Source organism: Asterias amurensis, chromosome 18 (assembly GCF_032118995.1).
Source record: "Asterias amurensis chromosome 18, ASM3211899v1".
NCBI lineage: Eukaryota > Metazoa > Echinodermata > Asteroidea > Forcipulatida > Asteriidae > Asterias > Asterias amurensis.
Window position 1 is genome coordinate 8,111,903 of NC_092665.1, and position 22,120 is coordinate 8,134,022.

The following is a 22,120-nucleotide window of genomic DNA, read 5'->3' on the forward strand; positions in this document are numbered from 1 at the left end:
TGAATTTGAGATCTCAGAATTAGCCTTTGAGGTCTCGAAATCAAGCATCTGAAAGCACACAACTTCATGTGACAAGGGTGCTTTTTCTTTAATTATCTCGCAACTCCGACGACCGATTGACCTCAAATTTTCACAGTTTTGTTATTTTTATGCCTATGTTGAGATACACTAGGTGAGAAGACTGGTCTTTGACAATTACCAACAGTGTCCAGTTTCTTTACTACCCAAAAGAGACAATTAAGACGTCATACAATGAAAGACAATGGGGGTCAATTACACTCCAAAAATATTTTTTAATGAACTATGTTAAATCTGTTCCCACATAATAAATACACTGTTAATCAGCTGTATATAGTCTTGATTAATGAAACATTTGTAATTGAATGAGCTGAATTTGTCCTTGTCTGCTACAGGACACAGCCCGTTAAAGTTGTTAAGCAGGAAATACCACTTGCAAATTTCTTTGCTAGTCACAACAATGTAAAGAGAATGTTATTTTGGCTGGTTGTCTGTTTCTGCTAAGCAATACTTGTCTGTGCTTAGCAAGTTTTGAGCTTACAGGCTTTATGGATTTGGGCTCCGTTAACAAGCTTGATCAGACCAAACTCTTTGCAGCAGTAGAGCCGATGCACTGGAATCAAGTCCTAAGTATGGAAGGTTATTCAGCTCAAAGGATGCCAAGTAACAGTCTAGTTAAAAGTTGTATACTGGACATGCTGGACCTGCCATTTCCTCGGTCAGGAGCAATCCTCAGATTGCTTATTGAAAGCATATTAAAAGCATTTCATAATTCCACATCAGCCAAATCATTAAAAGGAATGTGGTACCGGTAATCACTCTTAAAAGTTAAGTGATTAATATGTCTTGAGAATCATTTAACTTTGAAGGAATGTTGTTGTTGTGTACACGTACATCAGTTTTTATCTATCCCCCCCCCCATAATTTGAATCTGAGAAGCCCTACTGACAGTATCGTTTCTGAGCTGAGATAGTGTATTCCAATACTGATTATTCTTTCCGCTTGGACTTAACGCTCCAGAGTTTTTGCCAATATCCCAAAACCAAAGATATTTTCACAGTGTAGTTTTATTGCATTTTATTAGATCAAAACAATCAAATAGTTAAAAAAAAAAGGGCTTTGGTTTTCTTTGGCATACTGATAAAATCTTGGACACCAGTTTCGTTACTAGGAACCCACTACATGTAAATACATGCCTTCTCTGCGGTTCAAGGTAATTTACTTTTCATCATGACATCTGTTTTCAATTCCTCGTTCCAATCTGTACAACTTGCAGACATGTTGAACACTGGGTACCTTTGTGTAGATCTGTACCATGAAGTCCATATCCATTTCAATTGAAGTTGGCTGGAACTGTAAGATTCAAAGAGAAAGACTTATCAAGAGTTGACAGAGCTTGCTCATACATTCAGTTTGCATAAATAGCACCAGGAAATGGCTTTAACATGTCTAACTTTTCATTGGAACATCTTGAGTTTGGACTTCTTTGTTGCATCTTCTGTAGGCGCTTTGTAACCTTGGGAAAAAGGCGCCTCATATAAATGCTGATATGTATGTATGTAACTAGAATACACATGTTTGTTTTGAAAGCTGGATAAACTACATGTAGCCCCTCTCTGTAATTAGTAGAAATGCATAAACTTGGTGATATTTGTACAAAATGTAGGTGGTAGTTATACATGTAGTTAATGGTTTGTGAGAATATCATGATAATTATATGATGATCAATATTTAATTTTGGGTTGAAGAAAGAAAAAGGCTTGAGGTCTGTGACCTACGGACTAACGTTCCAGAGGTTAAAGTCCCACTCTGGTCAATTTGTTTTTGCTGTTAATCAATTAACTTCTTATACCTTTTCACAAAGGAATAAAAGGGTAGCAAGGAGTTCTTAATCGGCCGTTTAAAACCAACAAGGTCGTTGCCATGTGATAAAAGCCCGAGCCGAAGGCCAGTGCCTTTACCACACGGCTACAACCCTGAAAGATTTTAAACGGCCGATTAAGAACGAATCACTACTCTTTTATTCCCATTCATACATGTATGTGCCCTTTTGTTAAAGTACAGAAAGAAAAAACAATTATTAGACACTTTGACAATTAAAAATTCAAGGTTTGAAAAAAGAAATTCCAAAACTTTGCGAAAAATCTGTTTGGTGCGTGGGTTGTGTATACGCGCATTTATAAATAGATTGTGGCTGTCACTAAACAGCTCCAACCGTTTAAACGTCCCCATATGATGCGCTCTCCACCATAGGAATCAGTCATGTAGTCGAGTCACCTATTTCGAGTACGAGTCACAAGTCACTTGGTTCGAGTACGAGTCGCAAGTCACTTGGTTTGAGTCAGAGTTACAAGTCACTTGGTTCGAGTACTAGTCACAAGTCACTTGGTTTGAGTCAGAGTTACAAGTCACTTGGGTCGAGTACTAGTCACAAGTCACTTGGGTCGAGTACTAGTCACAAGTCACTTGGTTTGAGTCAGAGTTACAAGTCACTTGGTTCGAGTACGACTCACAAGTCACTTGGTTCGAGTACTAGTCACAAGTCACTTGGTTTGAGTCAGAGTTACAAGTCACTTGGTTCGAGTACGAGTCACAAGTCACTTGGTTCGAGTACTAGTCACAAGTCATTTGGGTCAAGTACGAGTCAAAAGTCACTTGGGTCAAGTCCGAGTCACAAGTCACTTGGTTCGAGTACTAGTCACAAGTCATTTGGGTCAAGTACGAGTCAAAAGTCACTTGGGTCAAGTCCGAGTCACAAGTCACTTGGTTTGAATACGAGTCACAAGTCACTGGGTTCGAGTACTAGTCACAAGTCATAGGTTGGAGTTTGAGTCCGAGTCACTTGTTTAAATATTTAAATAATTAGAAAACTTTAACCGGTTCACCTATATCAGAACACTTGATTGAAAACCAAATGTCGGAAAACAAGAATTTGAAATTACAAAATAAAACACATATAATTCAAACAAAGTTCTGTACCTGCAGTTTAAATATCATTTCGGGTTTTACAAATACACAACATGTACTCCTTGTCCCAGAATATCTTCTAAAGATTTGAAATTGTTTTGTTTTCTTAGTTTATTTTATATACATGTACATGTACAATGTAGGCCCCCTACTGATTTTATCATTTCAGTAGAAAGATAGGTATCCAACAAAGTTTTATGGTTTAGAGAAAGTAAACCTTTCTAAAATGAAACTGAAAAACTGCCAAATTACAGAAGGTTCTTGTTACACTTCAAGAAAACAAGTATTGGCTATGATGTGCTACATGTATGGTATTTAACGTGCCCACACTGGTATCGTGCACAATAATGCTTTTACAAAGTTATATCCCAGCGGGCCGTACATATCTGCCATCTCTGTTGTCGTGATTGAGTTGGCCGCGAGTTGACGGTACAATTGAGTTGACAGCAAGGGACCGGCCATCTACACGATAATCACGAACAATTATTGCAAGACCATACGACAATGTACGCACTTGTGCTAGACGTTAATATTCCGGCCAATACGATTGGATCATCGGAATTGTTTTAATTTTGTATTCAAAACTTAAGGTATGTTTTTTTCAAATACATGACTCACAAGTCAAGTCCTAAAGGGACAAGTCCGAGTCATGATGGTCGAGGCCTAGTTCGAGTATTTTGACTCAAGTCAAGTCCCAGTCCCCGAAATTGTGACTCGAGACGGACTCGAGTCATACAACACTGATAGGAATAGCGAAACTACCCGGGGTATTTATGAATGTGTAATAAACATACCTCAAACCACAAGCCATCAAGGTCAACCATCTTAAGTAAATGACCTGTTTGATTACAATGAATTCCAAGCCTTCCTTCTAACATGGCTGATGATTGGTGTGGATTATTCATAACTTCTTGTGTTGCATAAGATAGCAATAAAAAATCCAGCTCGGAGTCGTAATTGATGTCACTGATTCTCTGTATGTATAAAGCAATAAAAATAAAAAAGCTGCACGTTCTACACATCTCAAGCATAATATAGTCAACCATAGTAATCTTGATATGCCAAAGTAAAGAAGGTTCAGACAAAAAAATTTTTTTTTGATTTGAGTTGCCTTGTAAATTGCTTAAATCTATTTTAATATTCGGGCACAGATGTTAACTACAATACAATCCATTCATAAGTAGATTAAAGAGTGCCCATACAAGTATTCATTTTGTTCATCAATATTGAAATACACGTAATTTAGGTGATTACATAAAATACTCCAATGATTGCAAAGAATATTCAAATATCCAACAAGATGGTAGGTGTGTTTCAATTTGGTTTTGATAAATTGTACAACTTCAGTTAAAGACGGCATGATTGACAATCGTCTTAAACAAGCCAGGCAAGCTTTGTACACAACTGTCTTAAAGGCAGTGGACACTATTGGTAATTACTTAAAATAATTGTTAACATAAAAACCTTATCGGTAATGAGTGATCGAGAGCTGTTGATAATATAAAACATTGTGAGAAAAAACTCCTTTTGTAGTAATGTAGTTTTTGAGAAAGAAGTAATTTCTCACTAAAATATTTCAATTGAATTCAAGACATCTGAAAGCAAACAACTTGTGCGACAAGGGTGTTTTTTCGACCATTAGTCTCTCGCAACTTCAAATGACTAATTTAGTTTAAATTTCCACAGGTTTGTTTTTTATGCATATGTTGAGATACACTGAGTTGGAAGACAAGACAAAGGCAATGCACTAGTCCTAGTAATAACAACAATAGGATTGTTCAAAAAGGTCTACTTGCACAGTTTACTATGTTTACACAGTTGAAATAAGTACAATACTCACGCTTTTATTTGAAAGACTGTCTCTCAAATTGAAGGAGCTGTTTTGTTTGACTATTCTCCCTGATGATGTTATCAAGATGCTGTCCTCTTCATCTTCTTTATCTTCCTCAGCATCAGGAGGAAGTAACCGATATGCCACACGTAACTCACTCTTACCATCATCTCTTGTATGAAATGTACTCACACTAACAATCAAAATCAGAAAATCATTCATTACAGGCATTGACCCAAGGTCTGAGCGTTAAAAGGGTTAGGCTCTGATGTTAAAGGAACACATTGCCTTGGATCGGACGAGTTGGTCTATGAAAAGCGTTTCAAACCGTTTGTTATGAAATGCATATGGTTAAAAAGATGTTTTAAAAGTAGAATATAATGATCCACACAAGTATCACTCAAAATTGCACGGTTTTCATATTACATAGCGAACTAGCGCGGTCGGCCATTTATGGAAGTCAAAGTTTTGACTCCCATAAATGGCAGCCCGTGTTTGTCGACGAGGTAAAACAAAAACCACGCAATTTCCAGGCATATTTGTGTAGATCATTGTATTCTACTTTTACATCTTTCTAACCATATCGATTTTATAACAAACGGTTGTAGGATGCTTTTCAAAGACCAACTCGACCGATTCGAGGCAACGTGTTCCTTCAATATCCCACTCGCAATAATTGATTTGACTTACATAAATTCACAATCACCGAGTTGTACAATCCTTTGTGAATCATCAAAATGAAAACAAGTTGTAGCGTTAAATGACCAAGTTTCCATTTCCAAGGGTCCGCTCTCAACCTGTTTGTGTCACAAACAACATATTCCAATATCAGAACAAAAACTGTATACAATGTAGAGTCCCAAAATGAGCACTCTCTGGTTTACAAATGTTAATTGAAATATTATTTAGCTATGATTTCACAAGAACAACAGGATCAGCCAACTCATGAAGGCTCAAATTTCAAAGAGTTGCTTTAGCACAAAAAGTAGCTAAGCAACCAAATTATGCTTACTAGAAAAAGGTTACCAGCAAAACTACCATATTATGAGTACAACTTGTGACTCCAGGTTTTCTGTTTATTTCTGCTATTAAGCAGAAAAATTGTTAAGCATTTTGTTGTGCTTAATCAGCTCTATGTTTTACTGGATTTATCTACCTAACAATTTGCAATCAACATTTGTTAATATTTGTCTACTTATTTTTTACTGCAACAGTTTTTATCAAAAATTATGCACTGCACGATGATACTCTTAAAATTGTTTTGAAACTTAAAGGCACTGGGGTTAATTTCACAAAGAGTTAAGACTAGTCCTAACTTAGGACTAGTCATAAGGGATATACAAATTGCATAGATAGTCCTAAGTTAGGACGAGTAGCTGGACCTAACTCGAGATAAGACTAGTCCTAACTCTTTGTGAAATCAACCCCTGGACACCTTTGACAATTCTCAAAGACCAGGTCTTCTCACGTGGTGTATCTCAACATACGCACAAATAACAAACCTGTGAAAATTTGAACTCAATTGGTTGTTGAAGTTGCAAGATAATAACCAGGGAAAAACACCCTTGTCACACAAAGTTGTGTGCTTTTAGATGCTTGATTTCAAGCTGAAAATCTTATTCTGAGGTCTCAAAATCAAATACAAATATTTAAGTGAAAAATTACTTCCTTCTAGAAAACTACATTACTTCAGAGAGAGCCGTTTCTCGCAATGTTTTATACTAAATGAATGAACAGCTCTCTATTGAACATTACCAAGTAGGTTGTTGTGCTAACAATTATTTTGAGTACAAATTACCAGTCCAATGCTTTTAAAACAGGGGCTACATGATGCTCTGAAATATATACTTATTACATTCTTCTAAAAGGAAAAAGGAAACTGAGAAAAAATATACAGGTCTCTTACATGTACCTCACGTTAAAACATGGTAAAAACACTCCTTGTGACCTCATCTATTTAATATGGAATTACCTGTAAAGATGCATGGAGCTAACGCTAAAGCACCCCAAAACTTGACAACTTTGCACTAAAGATGGCCTCAATTGTGACTTTAGAAAACCGTTCATAAGGCACACAGCCAATGATTTAATTTCCAATAGATTTGTGATTTGGGGATTTTTCCTTCATTTAGAGGCAAAGCGATTTCTTGGCTCGGGTTGGTTTAACATCGATCAACATGTCAAAAGTTGTACATCCATCCACACATCAAAAATTCAACTAAAACACACTCACATGACAATGTGTAAACAAAGCTTCTCTCTGGTTGCATGCAGTGTCGTATAATGTGCGTGTACCAATTCAACATGCATATATCTGTTTCAACAGGATATTGGCCATTATCCACTTTCATTTCATCAAATCAAAACATCTCCATAGTATGTCACTCACATTAAAAGCAAAGCTTTTATTATTCCCGATTTATAAACAATAATAAAAGTTTGCTTGCGTGTGTGTGTACTGTCAAAGTGTTGGACGCCCTTTGTTTTTAGCCGTTGATGACGTCAAGGGGTCATTGCATATCATTATCATAGATAAGCAGTTTTTGACTCTCCGCTGAAAAAGTTGCGCGAAGCAGTGCTTTTTGGACTTTTGAATTATTTATTACTAAATGCAATTTTTTTAGCGTAAAATGGTTATAAACAGGAGTCTTAGATGTATATTTGGCCATAAAAAGGTAATAGTTACAATATTGAGAGCATCCTGTAGCCACTCTTTAAGGTTGATAAAAGGAAAGGACCCAAATCAACCATAATACATGTATTAAGATAATTTACTGAAATACAAACTAATTGCATATTTGAGTTCATTCCTAGAAAGACTAAATGTACCTATTAGAGTTCATTCCTACATAGATATTTTAACAAACAACCATGACAACCTACCATTTGACCAGTTGCCACATCGCAGACTACAAATGTTTCTGAATCAGTCTCTGTTTCTGGAGGTAACACAGGGTCATCACTGAGTGGTACATACATATAATGCCAAGGATGACCTCCAATGGACACATTCCGATCTAGGCATTTCAATTCCAGAAGAGCTGCTGGACATTCTACAACAAAAACATCAAACATGATCACCTTTTAGACTCCCATTGCTTTACAATACTGATATGTTATCACAAACTGAAAAATGTTAGTCAGTGGAATTGGAAGGTCCCAACAAACACAACCATGTGATCAACACCAGCAGACAAGATACACTCTGTTCTTGGTTCTTTTAAGGGCAAGGGGCACCATTAGGAGAGAGTTCTAAAAGTCTACTAGAACATGTACAGGGACACCAAGGCAACAACCAGGGTGTAATTGTGTAATTTTATGAAGTATCAGGCATCTATTTGTAGTGTTTAATCATCTCTCCTGTTAATTGTTTTTTTTGTCCGACTGCAACTTGCACAAACAAAGTTAATGTTTTTAGTTGGGGGAAGTGGGTCAAACATAATAATGTGACGGGTCATCAAATAGAGAATTGGAAAACAGACAACAAACTGTAGTCTGAAGGTTTATTCTGAAAATAACAAGACACAGAAACTGATGTTGATTGCGTCTTCGATACAGAAAATAATCATATCAAAATAATAAACAGTATTTAATAATATATTAATGAAGAAAACAATTATAAGAACTTTCAAAGTATTAAACTATTTACTGGCAAACCAATTCAAACTAATAGAGACTGACATGTTTTCTGGTCCCGATATAGCCTTTAGTGAGTAACACTTACTACTCCCAGATCTATTATTATCTATGTTAAGAAACCATCAAATTATTCCTTTAAATGGTACAACTTCAAGAACAGTCCTTCATCTATAAAACTGGCTGATATTAAAGGAACACGTTGCCTTGGATCGGACGAGTTGGTCTATGAAAAGCGTGTGAAACCGTTTGTTATGAAATGCATGTGGTTAGAAAGATGTTTTTAAAGTAGATAATGATCCACACAAGTATCACTCAAAATTGCATGGTTTTCATTTTACGTCGCGAACTATCACGGTCGGCCATTTATGAGAGTCAGAAGTTTTGACTCCCATAAATGGCAGACCGTGTTTGTCGATGAGGTAAAACGAAAACCATGCTACGTCATTTAAGTAAATGCAAATGAATTTGGGGGGGGGGGGGTATGCGTGTACTCGTCACATTCTTCCCCCTTTTGAAAAGCTAGTCATTCTTGGTCTAGCAACGTATCAATTAAGTAATCAGAATGAAAGAAATTAATGTAATTAATTAATGAAATTGATGTAAAATAGAAATGCATGTGATCGTTATCTTGACATTACACACATCTAGCCTAGTATCGGAGCTGTTGTTAGGTTTTCCTTCAAGACATCCATTGCCTGCTGACATTCTTGGGTCCACACAAAGGAGGAGGAGGGATGTGTGTTTTCTTTTTGCCCTTCTTCTTGAGGCGAGGTTCACCGGTAGTGAGTCGATACAGGGGTGCCACGATGTTCGAATAACTCTTGATATAGCGTCTGTGATAGCCGGTGAAACCAAGAAAACAATGAAGTTCTTTGCGATTGGTTGGTACTTTCAAGTTTTTGACTTTGAAAATGTTCTCTGGATCGGTCGAAATACCCTGTGCCGAGACAATATGGCCTAAGTATTTCACTTCTTGTTTCAGTAGATGGCACTTTGATGGTTTTAGTTTCAGGCCGTGTTCTCGCAGGCATGTAAACACTTTTCCAAGGCGGTCTATGTGTTCGTCACAAGTCGAGGAGAATACTATGATGTCACCTAAGTACAGTAACACTGTTGAATAGTTCTGGTCACCGAGGCACGTTTGCATAAGCCGTTGGAAGGTGGCAGGTGCATTTTGGAGGCCGAATGGCATGCGGTTGCACTCGTACAGTCCCATAGGTGTTGAAAAGGCAGTTTTTGGCTTGTCGGCTTCTTCAACTTCAACTTGCCAGTACCCAGAAGTGAGATTTAACGTGCTGAAAAACTGGGCGTCACCAAGTGCATCCAATGCCTCTTCGATACGTGGGAGTGGGTAAGCATCGCGAGTCGTTCTGTTATTGAGTTGTCTGTAGCCGATGCATAGTCGTGTTGATCCATTCTTCTTGTGAGCTATTACAATCGGTGAGGCATAAGGATAACAACTTTTGCGGATTGCTCCAGAACTTTCCATGTCTTTGAGGTGGTCTTTAACTGTCTGAAACTGTGAAGGTGGTATTCGTCGATATGGAAGGCAGAATGGTTGATCGTCTAGGAGTAGAATTGCATGTTTGATGGTTGAAGTACATCCATAATCTAGAGAATGTTTGGAGAAAACTTCTTTGTGTTCATGAAGGAGACTGGCCAGTTTGTTTGCTTATTCCTCGATCTTGAGAGAAATATCTGCAATGTCCAAGGAAGGTATTATGGAAGTCAAGTCTTGAGATGGTACTTGATGCACGAGGTTCATGAAATGGTGATCTTCATGATTTATCGTTTGGTATATCATCTACTTCACCCATGGTGGGATTATGATAGGCTTGGTTGAGATGTTGCACATTCGCACAGGAATTCGACGATTGGACCAAACATCTGCTATCACATTGCCAACTTTCAGGTAGGAAGGGTTCTGGGGGAAAATCTCGACAAGAGCTGTGTACGTTTGGCCAGTATGAGATGGAGGTGCTTCACAGACCACCTCAACTTCTTTTCCTGGTGGTATTGTTCTCGGTGAGTCTCCAATATATTTGGCATAACCAATTCTGCTGACATGGTCGCCTGGGTCTGATGACATGATGTTATTGAAAGCAGTGTGCCATGCAGTGCCGTCATCTCCAAGTCGTTGTAAATAGTTGAGTACCACTGCAGACTTCTGAGTACCTCATCCCTGCATGATGCTGGTTTGGTCTGTTTGGTAGGTGGTATTCTGATGGGGCGGTTTCGCTCGCTGTGGATTGGTTCGAATCCTGACATCTGGACGTACTGATATCATTTTTGTTTCTCTCTCCATCTGTCTCAGCTCGGCTTGCAGTTCTCGAAACGGCATTTTTCTAGGCTTCATAGGAGCAAGTTTGTTTGTAATTCTCTCATCTTGGACTCCTCGCATAAACTGCTGGCTGAGCATGGCGTTGCGGTTGATCCATGGGACCTTTCTACATAGGCGTTCCTCAATCACTCGTAAAGTGGATTCAAGTTCAACTGCAAAAATACTTGGCGATTCTTTTGGCTTTCTGAAGCGCTCGTAGAATTCTGCAAGGGGATCGCCGGTCATCAAGCTCTCACCAAATTGTGCCTTTAGTTCTGCAAATGCAAAGTGTACTATTTGTTTGTCTAGTGGCAAGTTGAGGACGAGTTCAAGATATCTCACTACCCTGGCAAATTTCAGTTCTGCAGGTATGGCACTTGACTCTATTAAGTAATCCATATCTCTAATCCAGTCTTCCATGCAGATGCTGCCTCCTTTGCAACCAGTAAATATTGGTACATTTTTGATATGATGTGACGGCATCATCTGGACCGGTGGTGAAGGAGAGGTATGGTCATAATTTGAAGGTTGGTGTCATTGTTTCCCGGGTAAGGCGGAGTTGCTTGCTGTCTTGTCAGAAAAGGCATGGCATTCTAATGATGATGTGTTGCCTCAACTGGCCGAGTGTTCGGCATTGAGTCAGAATACTGATTTTGTGATAAAAACGAAACGAAGTGCGGGTGACCAGCAAGTCTTGAAGGTGTAGAGGGCATTCTTTCAGGAGAGAATTGTCTTCTTGAGGAAGCCATGGTTTTTGATGAAGAGTTGCGACTGGCGTTAGAAATTATCACCAGGGCAACAATCACAACTATAAATATATTTGGCATATATCAGATTGCAATTTAAACAGTCAAAATTAAAAATAAAATTAGTCAATCCAAATCAAAATCAATAATCAAATCAAACATCATGAAATTCAGTCAGAATCAGGTGTGGCTCAGGCTTAAAAAGCATAAAAACCTGATCTGTTCATCCAAATTCAGTTTTTGAATTTGGTAAAATCTGACGGGATTTCGGTATTCAATAAAAAAGCGAACTACAAAACACCTGTTGCTTCAATTTGTTGACAAAGGTGTATCTACTTGCTCAACAAAAGAACCCACCTCTGTCTATTGGCACACAGTAGCAGTTACAAGGGCTTAGGCTAATGAGGCATGTAATCCATTCATTGTTGTGGATCAGGCTATTGTCATTTTACTACAATAGACTACAGGACTTCCCAGCTTTAGGAATGCGTTCTCTTTGTTACATAATTAAAGCAACCACCTACAACAATTTCATCAAGAATTTGGTTAAACACATGGATGAAAGTAAGCAGGTGCAGTATAATGTCTACCAGGTCTGGATTCAAAATACAGGAGCTATAACCATGCAGGTAGTTTGTGGAATGTTCATGGCAGCACCTTTGTCGAATTGAAAGTTATTGTTCTCCCACTACCAAACGGATATTATGGCGTTACCAATGGCAATATTCTCACGTAATGTCACGAAATGAGATGTTGCGTTCTGTGACAAATGTTGTTTTACTGTTGCACTTTGGTAAACAATGAAGCAGTGTCCATCAAATTGTTTAATTCCGGCGACAATAATGTTTTATTGGCCTAAGAGTTTCATGAAGACATCGAGTCAGGAGTGTAGTAGTCTCGCGGGGCCAGCATTCTTGCGAAAAAACCACCAGTGTTGTGGGAATCGCTATCACCGGACGAACATTTAACGACATGTCCCCACAAGTCTATCAACAGGATGGTAAGCAGAGCAAAGTTCCTTGGAAACTATAGCTTGTTAGAAAAACTACACAACCATTGTTATACAAATAATAATACAGGCACTACTATTATCATTGGATTACCTGATAGTTGTAAATTGCTTGGTATTCCATTATGATACGACTGTCCTGACTCTGATCTTCCAGTAGACTCAAATGACTGCTTTTGTGTGATTGGAAATTTCATATTCTGTAAAACAGAAACAACAACCACACATCCAGTGAAAACTTGTTTGTACATTTCTTACTGGTTGTCATTATAAGACAAATTAAACAGCTTTTTGTTGACGTTAGATATGGAGAGAAACATTCATGTGAAAATGAAAACTTTTTAATTGATTAACTTTTCAGATAAATATTCCCATGTAGTTACATGTACATTAACATCTATACAGGCAATGTGTACTTGTCTTAACACATTAACACATAGAACCTTTATATTGTTGATAAACAAACTGAGCTTGTTTTAGCCGAAAGCTAGCAAAACATTAAATCGTTTATGTTGTGACCAAATTCAACATTTCTACATGAACATAAAACTTTCAATCAAAAAGAAATACATTAAATAATTGCTTGCTGTTTTAACATATTATTCAACCCTTTTTTTGGAATATTTGTTAAATTGTTACAACGTGCTTTGATCTGCTTTTGTTTTACTTTTATGGCTGGCTTCTGTAGTATTTAGTTGCCAAAAACGCTGTGACAGTGCAAGAGAATTTCAAGATCTTACCACTTTGCATTTTGATTTACCAAGTGTAGTGTTACTGAACAGTTTCTTCTCTGGCTATGCTGGTTTGCATGACTACATAGCAACATAGTGATTAGAATGACCATACCTCTTGTATGATATTATCCATGTTGTACATCTTGATTTTGTTGTTTTTATGCATCACTATCAGCAATCCATCTGTTATGGTGGCATCTGCAATATTTCTGCCAAAGACCTTTGAATACAAAATATAGTATATTGTTTATGATTATACATGTACATAGTGAACAATATTACTTTGCACACTGCTTCCTTTGTAAGCTAGTTTAAAAGCTAGTTTTAAGTATTCACTGATAACCACCTACATTATAAGCTTCTGTAGCAGGACAACTCTGTCAATCCATGTCAAACACCCAACTCAATATAAGGCTGATTTTCATTAGTTTTCTACTTTTTTTGCTAACAGCTCTTTTTTTATTGTTGTCATCTTTCTCCCTGGCAAGAAACTTTTTGAAATGCCATCCCTGTTATTCATGTAGTTATCAGCTTCCACCTGCGCTGCCTACGCCGCCGCATCTTGGGCATTACATGGCAGGAGAAAATTCCAAACACTGAAGTCCTAGAACAGGCCCACTCAACCAGCATGTTCGCCGTGTTGAGCCAGCGCCACCTCAGATGGCTCGGTCACACCCACAGGATGGACGCCAGTCGGCTGCCAAGAGCAATCCTTTATGGCGCACTTTCATCAGGCTCCAGGCCAGCTTGTTGCCCGTACCTACGATTCAAGGACATCTGTAGACGCGACATGAGGCAGGCTGGCATAGATCCCAACAGCTGGAAGGAAGCGGCACAGGAACGCACCGCCCAGTTGCCACAGGGGTCAATCAAGCTGAAGAGAGGCGCACTTCCTTGCTGCAGGAGAAGAGGCAGAGGAGGAAATTGCGAGTAGCAGCCCCCACCCCTGTGTCAGCCCCCTGTGTCAGCCCCCTCCCCGTATGTCTGCAACAACTGTGGCAGAGACTGCCATGCAAGAATCGGACTTCTTAGCCACAGCCGCAGCTGCAAGACAGAGGACAACCCCCCCCCCCCCCCCCCCCCAGTATTGACGGACAGATGTTTTTATGATAAGTTAAATATGATGTAAACCCTTCATGAATTACAGCTCTTACCTCATGACAAACATCAAACCTCCCAAGTACTTCAAATGGAAAAACATTCACCAACACAAATGACTTCAGTATAGTTGATGACTGCATGCAAAAAGAAATGAAAACAAAAAGAAATTATCAATACTGTAGCACAACTTACTCAACACTTGAGGGCACAGGACTAGCTGGATAAAAAACAGGGAGTGGAACAGTTGTGGCTCTTTGTCCTTGAGTTGGTGTAATCACGTGCAAGGAGTCTGATGGTGTGCTGCACGGTGGGTGAAGTCGTGTGGGGCTCTGGTCACTGGGTGTTAGGAGGCTACTGGTGGCATAGCGACAGACTGCTATAATAGGTAGCGTGACAGAATGGAGCCGGGGAGTGCGCGCTGATGCACCGGCCGCTTCTACGGGGAAGATCCAAGGACTCAGGGTGGTAATCAAGGATTAGGCAGGCACAAACACAATTGAGATGTACGGCACGACAGACACTCGGAGGCTAAGCCCCAGCCAGGCATTGCAGCACCGACAGCATTGCCTTACAGTGACGAATAGTACCTTACAGTGACGAATAGTACGAGGCTATTGTGGTTACAGGGATTGCATCAGGGAGGCTAATCATTAGGGGTCCATTGCATGTGTGTGATTACAGTATAAATAGTTGGAACAGTGACCTCTGTCTTTTGTAGTTTATATATTGTCTCCTTGTCTGTCCCAGAAGGCTGAGGCGCGGGTGAGTGCCCCTACCCGTATAGGCGATATATTTCAACCATAACAGCGCATACCTTTCTTGACCGCTCAATAGATACAGGACCTTTTCTACCACAATACTTAAATACACTTAACACCTTTGATAATTGTCAAAGACCAGTGTCCTTAACTAGGTGTATCTCAACATACATAACATAAAACATAACATAAAATAACAAACCTGTGAACAAATTAAACTCAATTGGTCGTTGAAGTTGCGAGAGAATAATGGAGGAAAAAAACCTTGTCATACGAAGTTGTATGCTTTAAGATGCTTGATTCAGAGACCTCAGCTGAGGTCTTGAAAGAGGTCTACAAATCAATTCAAATATTTTAGTGAGAAAATTATTATTTCAAAAACTAGCATGACCACTTTACTTCAGAGGGAGCCGTTTGCCACAATGTTTTATACTATTAGCAGCTCTTCATTGCTCGTACCAAGTAAGTTTTTATGCTCACACTTATTTTTAGTAAATATCAATTTGTATCCAGTGCCTTTAAGTGTGTTGTATACAAACACTTTATCATAGGAACCATAGGGAAACTACATTTAAAACAAAGTCACAACAGGTTTTCTGTAGTGTGTTGAACAGCCTCGATGTCATGCAATAACATGAATATTGACAAACATTAAGAAGCTAATCCACCTCCAACTCAAAATAATAGATTTTCAAGGTTTGAGAGTTACTACATGTGTAATATGATGACTAGGATCCTTCAGGTCATCAGATGGAACCTTGCTTATTGGTTGTGAAGTTGTGCTGTATATACACAGCTGTGTGTGTGGTTCCAATAATTCTTTAAAGGTTTACCCTGTACATGAAAGAAATTGCAGTCAACTTACTTTGGATTGAGTTGTGCTTACAACTGCTCTCTCATAATCAATATCCCATGTTAAGTACTTAAAGGAGCTATAAATGATAAAGAGAAACAATAAATAGAAGTTAATACCAGTTAAATAGGAGTTACAACGCCTGCCAACACCTGAAGTTGTGCAGGATAGCCATGCATGAGTACAATCTTTAGCGAGAGTTTCAAATCTTAAATTGTTTTTTTTATACTTCTTTTTCTCATTTCCCCCCCTTTTTGTGTGGGGGGGGGTGGTTAAGTGTCTTCTGAATATCGGTCCTTTATTAATTTTTCTTTGAATCCTACATAATCAACTAGCACACATTTAGTGGCTATTACAATGTGTCTATATACATGTGTAGTGCAAACTTCTAAACGTATTTTTATGCATATAATGTGACATGAGACAATTTCCTGGGTTATCTTTTAATCCTGGCCCTATTTCAGACAGCTGCACACAACTTTACACAACTTTGCGCATACAGTAGCACGGTTTGATTGAGTGTCTTCTTCAACATCAATGCTTTTAAAGCTGTTTTAAATAGGCAACTCAGGGCTTTGTTGTATGCACAGGTGCAAATTTAATAGCAGTTACACAATACATGCACTCTTGAACACGCAGTGCAATCACCAGTAAACATTTCTCTGAAAATTAAAAAGTAACAAGCTTCAAGTGAAAAAAAAATATGACTATTTTTAACTAGACAATTGAAGTTTTTATATGTTTACAAACACTAATAATAATAATAATAATAATAATAATAATAATACAAAGTTCTTATAAAGCGCACATATCCTAGACTCTAGATCAAGGCACTGAACAGAAAGAGAATAAACAATAAACAAATTAGTGGGCTCTGAACAGTTCGGTCTTCAACAGTTTTTTGAATGTCATGATTGAGTCAGACTGGCGGATTTCTGAGGGGAGTTTGTTCCATAGGTTGGGGCCGCTATAACCAAAGGCACCCTGACCAACCAGTTTCTTACAGATGGTGGGAGTAAGTTTTGTTGCGGCGTCCAATTTCCTGAGTCGGCTGTCGCAATGATAAATGGAGAGAAGATTGTTGAGGTAGACAGGTGCTGAGGAGTGAAGGCATTTCCAAACAAAGAGCATTATTTTGAACTTGATTCTGTCCGAAACCAGAAGCCAATGGAGTTGTTGAAGGATGGGGGTGATGTGTTGGAATTTGCTAGTTCCAGTGATTAAGCGAGCTGCGTGGTTCTGGATACGTTGTAGCCTGGCAATCTGACAACCTGTAGCTCCGTAGAGAATGGCATTACAGTAGTCGATGTTTGAGACAACCAGAGACTGGATAACAGTGCGACATGTATTTTATTCGACGGAGGTGAAAGTTGCACTTCTTGCAAACGGCTGATACCTGAGCACTCATGGATAGATGGCGATCGAGTGTTACGCCAAGGTTTCTGCACGTTGGAGATGGATGTACTATTGTTTCGCCAATGACGATGTTGGTTGAGCCGAACTTGCGTAGTTGGTGTGGGGACATTATTTGAAGAAACTCTGTTTTTGTGTCATTCAGTTTGAGAAGGTTTGTGGTCATCCAGTTACGAATTGCACTCGTGCACGAAGAGAGGTGATGCTTAGCTCGTTCAAGATCACCGTCGAGGTTTGGATTGTAGAAGATGTAAAGCTGGATGTCATCAGCATTTTTATGGTAGTGTATTTCATAGGATGTGATGACGGCTTCTAGTGGCGCAGTGTATTGAACAGCATGGGGCCAAGCACTGACCCTTGTGGAACACCAAATCTTAGAGGGAATTCATCAGATGTGAAGGAGCCGATGTTGATGCGCTGGGAGCGATGAGATAGGTATGATGCGAACCATGCTTTGGCTTTGCCTACAACACCAAACTGTCTTTCAAGGACACACATAATGCGATCTTGGTCAATAGTGTCAAAAGCGGCGGACAGGTTTAACAGCACAAGAAGGCACGCTTTGTTGACACTCAGAGCAGTAGATATGTCATGATGAACCTTCAGTAGAGTGCTTTCTGTGCTGTGGTGTTTCTTATAGGCCGACTGAAGATCTTCATTGAGGTTATTGATGTTGAAGTGTTCAATTAGCCTCTTGTTTGCTAGTCTTTCAAGGAGCTTTCCAATGAAGGGCAAGTTGGAAACCGGACGATAATTCGAAAGGTGTTCCTTATCGAGGTTAGGTTTCTTGAGGATTGGGGTGATGACTGCCCTCTTAAGATTCGTTGGGAAAGTCCCGGTGATGAATGACGTATTAACGTCATTGCTTTAGTCTGCTTTAGACTAGGTGTTCAGTACTTCCAAGTAGGATGTCTATTTGTACAAAATTTAAACTTTAAATTTGAAACATTGATAAAATTGAAAAACTGATTATGTCACTTATGACTTAAAAACTATATTTGTATAAAGACTTTGATAGACACCTACACCCTGTGTGTGTGCCAACTCGCTAGTTCCCAAAGTCGGATTCGAACCCACAACATTTACATTGCTAGAGCAGATGTCTTACCACCAGACCATCAAGCAAGTGTGTCTTTGTTGGCCGACCAAAATTTTCACAACAGGCTTTTTCGTAGACCAACAAAACCGCACGCAAAATCAGGCCTCGTAGACATTGTGATCAATGAACAGTTTGATCAATAAACAGTCTGATCAATGAACAGTCTGATCAATGAACAGTCTGATCAATGAACAGTCTGATCAATGAACAGTCTGATCAATGAACAGTCTGATCAATGAACAGTCTGATCAATGAACATTGTTCTTTGCTTGCCACTTATTGTCCATGTTTTCCAATTTTACTTAGCCTTGCTCAAGGCAGTCGCATTATTCGCTCCGAAAAGACACCGCTGTAAACCCACCCGTATACCCTGTGCGTGGTGCGTGCGATCACACCGCATGACCCACCCGTATACCTGTCACATCATACAACTGTGCACACAAGTCATCCGCACTCATACCACTAACCGCATGCGGAGCCCGTCAGGCCGACAGCCTTGTCGGGTCTGTAATTTCCGGGTTTAATGTGTTGTATTTAAAAATTTCCACAAGTGAAAAAAATTGGGGGGGGGGGGCTCTAGGATATGCTTGTATGCAGCTCATGAATATTAACTATCTTTCGTCTGACCAATTGCAGACGACACAGGATGGGAAGCAAATGAATTATTCATTTTGACGTCCAATCACGCACTTCCCTTATCACGACCTTTGGACCCTATCATGTTCGTGTGTGATGTAAACATGTCTCGTCTTTCGCGAGCATTATGGTAATGAGCTGACCGTGGGGAACTCTTCGCTTATTATAGTAATGAGGTCAGTGGCTTAAACACAGACCCCTACAAGGCTGTCGGCCTGACGGCCTCCGCATGCGGATAGTGTACGGGGGCATCATGTCGTGCGATGTTACGAACAGTGAATACGGGTGGGTTTTTATACAACGGCGGTCTTTATTCGGAGTGAATAATTCGACTGCCTTGAGCAAGGCTAAATTTCACTCTTTGGAAATCATTGCACATAAAATTCTGCAAGTAGCGTGGTGAAAGGGGGGAAGGGGGGGTAAGTGTAGAGGCACTCTGAGTCATTGCAAACCTTTTAGTGCCTCGGGAATTTAGAAAACCGTACATGTGCCCATCTTTTCTCGCTTCTTTTTCTCGTCCCATGTTTTCTAGTTTCAAGTGGGTCCAGCTAGTCGTTCTTCCCAGTCCCGTTTCGTTTATTTTGTTCCCGTTCAATTTACTATTTTCCTGTTCTGTATCGTTTTTAAGTGCCTTTTCTTTTTTCTTTCCCTTTATTATATTCCCAGCCCCGTTTAGTTGTTCGTATCATTTATTTTGCTCAACTCCCTGTCTCAGTGCCGTGTGCCCCTTCCCTCTCCCCGTCCAAAAATCCTGTGCCTCCTTGCCCCTCCCGTCCCCGCTATCCCGTGCATTGGCATTGTTCGTTGCTTGCCACTGTTTGCACATGACTCATGTTTTCCAGTTTCGGCGAATCCCACTAGTGGTTCTTTCCCAGTCTAGTTTATACCCCATTCTAACTTTTGTCCAGTTTTGCACAGGTCCCGCTTAATTTAACGTGGCTCTATCCCCGTTCTTAGGGTTTGATTTCTAAGGGTTTGATTTTCCCCAATTTGGTATATTTTCCTTTCCCATATCCCGTTTAATTTTTTCATTTCCCTACCCCAGCCCTGTTAATTTTATCCGTCATTTTTTTTGTAGTCCCCGTCCCCTGATCAAAAGTCGTACCACTGTGTGCCCCTAGCCTCTCCCTGTCCCACCGTGCTCTAATAACCCACACCGTCCTGCATCGTGACTCTGTGGTGATCCTTGTAATGATCCTGTGCATTGTTCTTTGCTTCCACTGTACGTGCGAAGTTACTGGACGCTTGCGCTATGACGGGTTTATGAAACAACCATAGAGGGTAGCCCCCAACCCCAAAGTTACATGTACTACACACACGCGCTTTGAAACAACACAAACCCCAGCCCACTGGTACCCGAAGTAGACCCCGGGCACATCAATTCAGCAGGGTGCGGGCACCACTTGATGTGAAAACAATGGCGGCGCCCATGCGATTTAAGCGTCAGTATAGTACAGGTTCTACAGCATTGTAACCCATTCACAGTTCTTTGTTTCTCAGTCTACACAATGTGACCCGTGTAGTTAGATTCTCATTCGGCAGCAATGTGACCCGTTTACAATAGTTTAGTTCTCATTCTAAAGCATTGTAACCCATTTACAGTCGTTTGTTCCTCAGTCTATAGCAATGTGACCCGTGTAGTTAGATTCTCAGTCTACAGCAATGTGACCCGTTTATAATAGTTTAGTTCTCATTCTAAAGCATTGTAACCCATTTACAGTCGATTGTTCCTCAGTCTACAGCAATGTGACCCGTGTAGTTAGATTCTCAGTCTACAGCAATGTGATCCTTTTACAGTAGTTTAGTTCTCATTCTAAAGCATTGTAACCCATTTACAGTCGTTTGTTCCTCAGTCTATAGCAATGTGACCTGTGTAGTTAGATTCTCAGTCTACAGCAATGTGATCCTTTTACAGTAGTTTAGTTCTCATTTTACAGCATTGTAACCCATTTACAGTTTTTTGTTTCTCAGTCTACAGCAATGTGACCCGTGTAGTTAGATTCTCATTCTACAGCAATGTGATCCTTTTACAGTAGTTTGGCTTGCATTCTAAAGCAGTGATCATTTCAATACAACAATGTAACTAATTTATTGTAGTTTGGTCCACACTTTGCAGCAATGTTTTCCTTTAACAGCAACCATAGGAAAGCTTTTTATGAACTTACATATCACCCTGTCGTCCTAGGAAAACCTTGTTGAAGACTCGTCCAGTTGGGAGATCAATGCAAATAAGGTTGTAGCATTCGGTAAGGGCAAGGACATAAGGTCTATGCCCTGCAGTTGGAAATGGTAACGAGGCCTGTAGTAAGATAATAATTGCAAACATGAAGAGCTGCCCTGATAACCAACCATGCAATTTTGATATCAACATTTTTAAATATCACAGACCTATGGGTATCCAATTGATTTCTTACTGTTTGATATGTATTGAAATATATAAATTATCAATGTGCTTTTGTGCATCATGATAAAGTGAGTTAATTTGATATTTAGTGATAATCCTCAGTATGCAACAATTACATCAATAACATTGTTTGTGGCATCCAATTTGGGGAAAAAATATTATACAAAATCACATACATGTTACATTGTTCCAGAACATCAATACAATCATGAGTCAACTGTTTGAATATTGGCTATGTTGTGAAACTTACTATATTGACTGAACAATGAAGATGAGCCTCCAATCCATAGGAATGGGATTGGTCATTCTCCTCATAAATCAAGGTCGGCAATGCATTCCGACCATTCCTAGCAATCAAAGCACAAATCAAACAAAGGAGATAATCTTTTATCAGTCTCGAGCAAGAAAACTTATGAAAATTTCGTTGTCTTTCAGATGGGACATTTGGTCCCATGTGTTGTATAACGCATGTAAACGAAAGTACACTTATTGTTAATCGAAGGGGGTCTGCCCTGGTATTGGATGGTTTGATGTAACCCTCAGAAGATGCTATATTAATGGGTCTCTACTCAAACATAATGTACAATAAGTA

At 39.4% G+C, this 22,120-nt stretch overlaps 1 protein-coding gene across 4 annotated transcripts in view; it reads right to left on the reverse strand.

Moving 5' to 3' along the window:
• Positions 1 to 149: 149 nt before the first annotated feature.
• Positions 150 to 22,120, reverse strand: part of LOC139950775 (DDB1- and CUL4-associated factor 17-like) — a 48,001-nt gene continuing 26,030 nt past the window's right edge. For all 4 annotated transcript variants that reach the window (XM_071949580.1, XM_071949584.1, XM_071949582.1 and 1 more), the window contains 11 exons: positions 21,779 to 21,875; positions 21,290 to 21,423; positions 15,989 to 16,055; positions 14,419 to 14,499; positions 13,377 to 13,484; positions 12,625 to 12,730; positions 7,700 to 7,869; positions 5,507 to 5,613; positions 4,826 to 5,009; positions 3,780 to 3,959; positions 150 to 1,371 (listed from right to left, as the gene is read on the reverse strand). In XM_071949580.1, coding sequence (XP_071805681.1) covers positions 1,237 to 1,371; positions 3,780 to 3,959; positions 4,826 to 5,009; positions 5,507 to 5,613; positions 7,700 to 7,869; positions 12,625 to 12,730; positions 13,377 to 13,484; positions 14,419 to 14,499; positions 15,989 to 16,055; positions 21,290 to 21,423; positions 21,779 to 21,875 — 1,369 coding nt within the window. In that variant the 3' untranslated portion in view covers positions 150 to 1,236. The remainder of the gene's footprint in view (positions 1,372 to 3,779; positions 3,960 to 4,825; positions 5,010 to 5,506; positions 5,614 to 7,699; positions 7,870 to 12,624; positions 12,731 to 13,376; positions 13,485 to 14,418; positions 14,500 to 15,988; positions 16,056 to 21,289; positions 21,424 to 21,778; positions 21,876 to 22,120) is intronic.